This window comes from Microtus ochrogaster, linkage group LG4 (genome assembly GCF_000317375.1).
Source record: "Microtus ochrogaster isolate Prairie Vole_2 linkage group LG4, MicOch1.0, whole genome shotgun sequence".
Taxonomy (NCBI): domain Eukaryota; kingdom Metazoa; phylum Chordata; class Mammalia; order Rodentia; family Cricetidae; genus Microtus; species Microtus ochrogaster.
In genome coordinates, this window is record NC_022030.1 from 18,915,610 (window position 1) to 18,921,611 (window position 6,002).

Here is a 6,002-nt window from a genome sequence, read left to right on the forward strand (position 1 = left end):
AAAATCTGAGATAAAATCTTGTTGTTCAGTCCAAGTTACCCTCAAACTCAAAATCCTCCTGCGTTGGCCACCCATGTGCTAGGATATTATGTATGTGTCATCACATGTAACCTCTAAGTCTTTTGTCCAAGATTTATACCAGCAGAGGACTAGTTTGAAAAATAGGAACCACTCTAAGCATTTTAATAAAATACTTTATTACTTTCTTCTTGACGCAGGGTCTGGTCTTGTTTATAGCCCTGACAAGCCTTAGACTAGACTTCTTCCTTCTGCTGCATGTTGAGTCCTGTGCTTGTATCCCACCATGAACTGCTTAGTTAATTTTTTTCACATTTACTTATTGATTCATTCATTCATTCGTGTGTGTGTGTGTGTGTGTGTGTGTGTGTGTACAGGTGTGCCACAGTATGTATATCTATGGAGGTCAAAGGACAGTTTGTGGGAGTCATTTCTCTCCTTCTACCATGAAGGTTTTGGGAATCAAACTCATGCCATTAGGCTTGGTGGCAAGTGTTTATGCTCTGATCTATCCTGCTGGCTCTTGGCTTAATTTAAAAAAAAAAAATCAAAAAAAACCAAAAAAAAAAAAAAAAAAAAAAAAAAAAAAAACTGAACCCTGTCTGGAAAAAAAAAAAAAAAAAAAAAAGAATGTGTTTCTCTTTCAAAAACGAAGAAAATAATCGAGATTCAATGTGACCTGTGAATCAAAATACATTTACAACCTCACCTCTTACCTAAGCAGTTCTTGGGTAGACACACACTACAGTTGGGTGGTAGTTGGCCCAGCATGTGAAAACTCCCGGAGTTCAATCCCCAACAACAAAGCAAAAATAAGATTGCAGACCTCCCCAAACAAACTCACAAAGACCCACCAACAAGCCTGAATACGCTGGGTTCTGTTGTGTATGTTTCTTTATTTAGTTTGTCCATGCTGTTTGTGAAAGCTGGAGGACAATTTACAGCTGTCAGTTCTCTCCTCCGCCTGTGGACTCCAAGGGTTAAGCCTTTGTTGTCAGGCTTAGCAGTAACTGTCTTTACAAGCAGAGCCACCACACAGGCTCATTCTGTGGCATCTTTAGAAGTTAACAAAAGGGACAACTGGGCCTAAGGATGTACCTGAAGTCAGTAGAGGGCTTGACTTGCACGCACAAAACCCTGGGTCCAATTTCCAGCAGTGTGTAAAACTTGGTGTGGTGGTATATGCCTTAAATCGCTGCATGCAGGCAGAATGCAGAAGAGATTACCAGCTCTTTCCACCAGATGAGGGCTTTCAGGCCAGCCTGAACAATGAGACTGTCTCAAAGGGGGCATGAGTGCAAAGGCAGAAACAGCACCTCTACCAACACCGCACTAAATAGCACCCACACACCCGTAAGCCAACTGATATTTTGGGGGAGGGGAGAATAGGGGACACCTCACTATGGAGCTCCAACTGGCCTGGTACTCAAAATCCTCTTTCTGCAGCCTGTGTGCAGCAATACAGGCACGCACCACCACACCCAGCTTACCAACTGACTTTGTCAAAGATGCCAACACTGTTCAGTTGGTTAAAAGTGGTTTTTTCAACAGAGGATACCTGCCAACTGAATGTATGAATGCAAAATGATACCAAGCCAGATGTAGTGACATATGCCTTTAGTCACAGCACTTGGAGAAGAGGCAGGAAGATCTTTAAGAGTTCCAAGCCAGCCAGGGCCACATACCGAGACCCTGTCTCAAAAGCCAATGGACTCAGAAATAAAAAAGAAAAAAAAAAAGAAATAAAGAAAATTTCAACACATTGTAACAACTGATGGTACAGGTTATAATAAGGCATATATGTATCTGTTCACTTATTGTTCTTCTACCTAATTGTAAACATAAACTGATTTCAACCTAGGTGTCACATCTTTTTCTGAACTGAAGACTCCACATCTGCTCCCAAAGCCAAGAAGACCACCGAGTTCCTTTACCTGCAGAGAAATATCGTTGATTTGCACATCATCAGTGCTCCATTTCCCGAAGAGCTTGATGTCTGGGGTCTCTGCCACGGCAGGTGTGGCTGTCTCCCACTCAGTCATTCTGGGGACAGGATAATGACAAGAAACCGTTATTTATTGCTCGGCCGTCCTAGAACAGTCACATTCCCGCCAGCTGGTGAGAATAATCGCCACTTAGTAGAAAACTAAGAAGTTAAAATGGGACCCAGAAAACTTTGACCATCTCTCCAAACCTAGGAAAACCACTGAGTTGTAGGAAGAACATGCTCTTTACTGCGGAATCCAAGGTCTAAGTCCCGACAGTCACCAAGCTAAACAGCTGGTACACGGAACCCAGTTGGATAGCTCAAGAAGCCATGCAGGTACCTACCGGCACCTATCCAGAAATGAAATGCTTTCAGAGTTCCATCAGTAAAATAAAGGAATAAGGACCACAGTATGAACCCCGAGGGATAATCAATACCAGTGTTTCAATCCTTGTCTAACTTTATGGAGAAGCTAAAGGCTATTATAGAGAAAAAAATATGTACCGAGCAAAAGGATCATCGCGAAACTAGATTTCGGGTTGCTATATAACTCTAGACTCCAAGTGATTCTCCTAGGGCCCCGAGTGTTAAAAGTTCGAAAAGTTCGGAGTCAATACTGTACAAACTGGAGGCGAGGAGTAACCCGGCCCGCGCGAGTTTCCTGGACACTTTTCCGATTGGGGAAGAGGTGAGGTCCAAACGGAAAGGCCCAAGCCTCGGGTCCCGCCTGCGGGTCCCCAAATGTCCCTCAGAACACACAAGGCCGTCTCTTTGGAACTCCGGTCCCCTCGCAGCCTCACCTGAGGGCGCAGACCGGACTTCTCGGTCGCTCGGCGTGGACCACGCGCCGTCCTAGCACAGACAGGAAGAGGCCGCGCGCAGCGGGCCGGCGCTTTTAAGTGAAGCAAAAACTTCCGGGTCAGAGGCAGGGACGCATGCGCAAAGGAATAAATGTGCTCATGGACCAATCCTGAGTTAGGATGAGACGTGCCCTTTGAGCCGCACAGAGCATGTGCACTTTTAGAAACAGCGCCACGACCGTCTTCTGGCGGATGTCTGAAATATTTGCTAAGCTTTTGAGTCGGTGCACATGCGCAGAAACGTCCGCGAAACGAAGGCCGCCATATCTAAAAAGGGCATTCCACGCTCACAGCAAACGGGCTGCTAAACCAAGGCGCCATGGGCCTTGGGTTCCTAGCTAAGGCAGCCAGCTCGGCTCAGTAGTTCTCTCCAAAATAGTGGGGTCGGGTTCGGTGGTAACCACTGATCCGGGTTTGCAAGCATCGGCTCCACCCTTTACCCTCCGGGCGAGCCGTGCTCTGCGATTCCCAGGCTTCCGGTATGGACCACTTCCGTCTTAATACTCTGACTTCTCTTGTCCGGGGGCTCTTTTCTCAGGTCCAATCCCAGACACGACACTTGGCTGCCAATCAGCAGCTGTGTGACCCCACCCAGGGGAGGGTTACTAGAGGGGAGTTCTGGAGGGTGTTGAGATTGTCAGCCCCTGGGATCTCTCGGGTGACACCCAACGACTGACGACGTGGTGCTTATAATGGGGACTCACTGCCTGTAGACTCACTCCCCGTCCCCAGGGATATTTTTTGTTGTTTTGCTTTTTCGAGAAAGTTTTTTTTAATTTTTAATTTAATTTTTTTATTTTCGAGACAGGGTTTCTCTGTAGTTTTGGTGCCTGTCCTGGAACTAGCTCTTGTAGACCAGGCTGGCCTCGAGCTCACGGAGATCCGCCTGCCTCTGCCTCCCGAATGCTGGGATTAAAGGCGTGTGCCACCACCACCCGGCGAGACAGGGTTTTTCTGTGTACCCCTTGGCCGTCCTGGTGGAAGTCACTCTGTAGACCAGGTTGGCCTTGAACTCACAGCGAGGCTCCTGCCTTTTCATTCCTGGTGCTGGCATTAAAGGCGTACGCCACCCCTGCCAGGCTCAGGTATGTTCTTTTAACTAGGCTGATCTCTGTCTGCATTTTTGGCCTAAGGATAGAATGGGAAATAGTCACCAAACAGAAATAAGTTAACCACCTCACACAGGCCTCTATCTTCTTCCCCACCTACTCCTAAAAGGGTTTCTGTGAACAGGTCAGGTGTGGGAGCGGATAGCTCCCTGAACCTTCTTAGGGAGTCTGGTGGGATAAGGTTTCCTTCTCTTGATTTCAGTGCACACATAACGTGTGCGGAGGGAGGGAAATGAGGGAATGTTAGGAGTCTTACGTAATGAGCCAGTCTAATGAGCTGCACATTTTAAGGCTGAGCCTATATGGGCAGGTTGCGATTGGGGTGTCACCCTACTTTGAAAGCTCTCCTTGCACCACAGTGGTTGATAGTGGATATTTTTAGAGACCTCATGAGAATTACCTACTAGGTGGCAGAGGGTAAGTGAGGGGCTCCTGAATATGGCCCATAGGTTAAGAGAAATACTTCAGAAATTGATTTGCACAGGTAAAATTCACATTGCTCAAGCCAGGTGTGGTGGGGCATACCTGCCACCCCAACATTTGGGAAGTAGAAGCAGGAGGACCGAGAGTTCAGGGCCAACCTCTACCATGTAGTGAGTTTAAGGTCAGTTTGGGCCACACTAGATTCTATTTCAAATAACAACCAAAGTGGTTTAGTATTTTGAGACAAAGTCTCATTATGTCGCTGTGGCTAGCTTGCAAATTGCTGTGTAGACCAGACTGGCCTTGAACTCAGATCTGCCTATCTCTGCCTCTCAAAAGATGGGATTAAAGTATCCCTACAATTCAATTCAATTCTTTTCTTTTTTTTGTATGTAAGTCAACTGTGTGTTCATGGGGGTCCAAGGAGGCCAGAAATGGTGATCGATACTCTGGACTGGAGTTATTCGTGGTTGTGAATGTTTTCTCGAGGCAGGGTTTCTCTGTGCAGCCTCGGCTGTCCTAGAACTCGCTCTGTAGACTGGGTTGGCTCAAACTCACAGAGATTCACCTACCTCTGCCTCCCAACTCTTGTGTGGTATCTATTAGAGAAGAGTTCTTGGGCACAGATTTAAGCCAACAGAAAGGTTTTTTTAGCCAGCTGGTGACTAAACACTGTGTGTTTGGGATTCCTGTGTAGCCCGAAGCCTTCCTCAGGGTGAGCTTTTAAGCACAAAAGCTATATCCTGGTTGACACACTTCAGTTAACAAGAACAGTTAGCCAGAAGCAGAACTGCAGAAGCCAAAGAGCAAGGTTAGAACATTTAGAGACTTTCCAGGAACTATGGACTTCGAGGGATTAAGTCTTTGTTTCTGTTTTGGCAGGTGGTGCTGTCTGTGTGCTGAGTTTTATGACCTACATGGTTTTTCCATCATGGAGTCAGTTGTGCTAAGGTCTGGGGGCCTGTTACACTCCCCTCATGGAAGGTATCAGGGCAGTTTGGTAGTTAATCTATCTGTGGATAGTGCTACATTCCTGCCTTCCTACAGTTTTCTATCTTATGATGGCTTCTGGCTCTTGCTGATGATACCATGGGTGCTTGTTAAATCACTAAGCTGATTTTCACCTGGTTTGAAAAGTGTGGGTATTGGGTAAGTCCATCTACCTGGTAGAGACCAGTCCAGGCTTACTGAGTCCCAAACTTGGCCTTGTGTTCATGACAAACTCATCATCACTGTCCACTCTGGCCTGGCTATTGTTTGCTGTCAAGGGAGATGGAATAGCATTCCCCTCCCCAAAGGTCTGTTCCTGTTCTGTAGTTGGACTGTGGATGTACCCTTTTTGAACTAGGATGTATGGAAGGATCTCATGTTGAAATCAGTCTGGATTACTGAGATGGGCCTTAAATCCAATGACAGCCTTTGTAAGAGGCAAAATCTTTGCCCACCAAGTAAGAAATTGGTAGCGCCACCATCCCTTGAAAAGGGGGTGGGGAGGAGGAGGTATTGTGCTTGTGCTTGGCCATCCTCAGAGCCAAGAAATCACCATTTTGGGGAGTTGAGCTGAGCCCCTTGTAGAAATATTATACATTGGGCTGGAGAGATGGC

The 6,002-nt window shown here is 46.5% G+C and overlaps 1 protein-coding gene across 1 annotated transcript in view; it reads right to left on the reverse strand.

The window, feature by feature from the left end:
• The window catches only part of Rps5 (ribosomal protein S5), a 5,164-nt gene extending 2,282 nt beyond the window's left edge, over positions 1-2,882 (reverse strand). The window contains exons 1-2 of the mRNA XM_005361089.1: positions 2,806-2,882; positions 1,953-2,061 (exon numbers count right to left, since the gene is read on the reverse strand). Of these exons, the coding sequence (XP_005361146.1) occupies positions 1,953-2,060 (108 nt within the window). The 5' untranslated portion in view covers position 2,061; positions 2,806-2,882. The remainder of the gene's footprint in view (positions 1-1,952; positions 2,062-2,805) is intronic.
• Between the last annotated feature and the right edge of the window lie 3,120 nt (positions 2,883-6,002).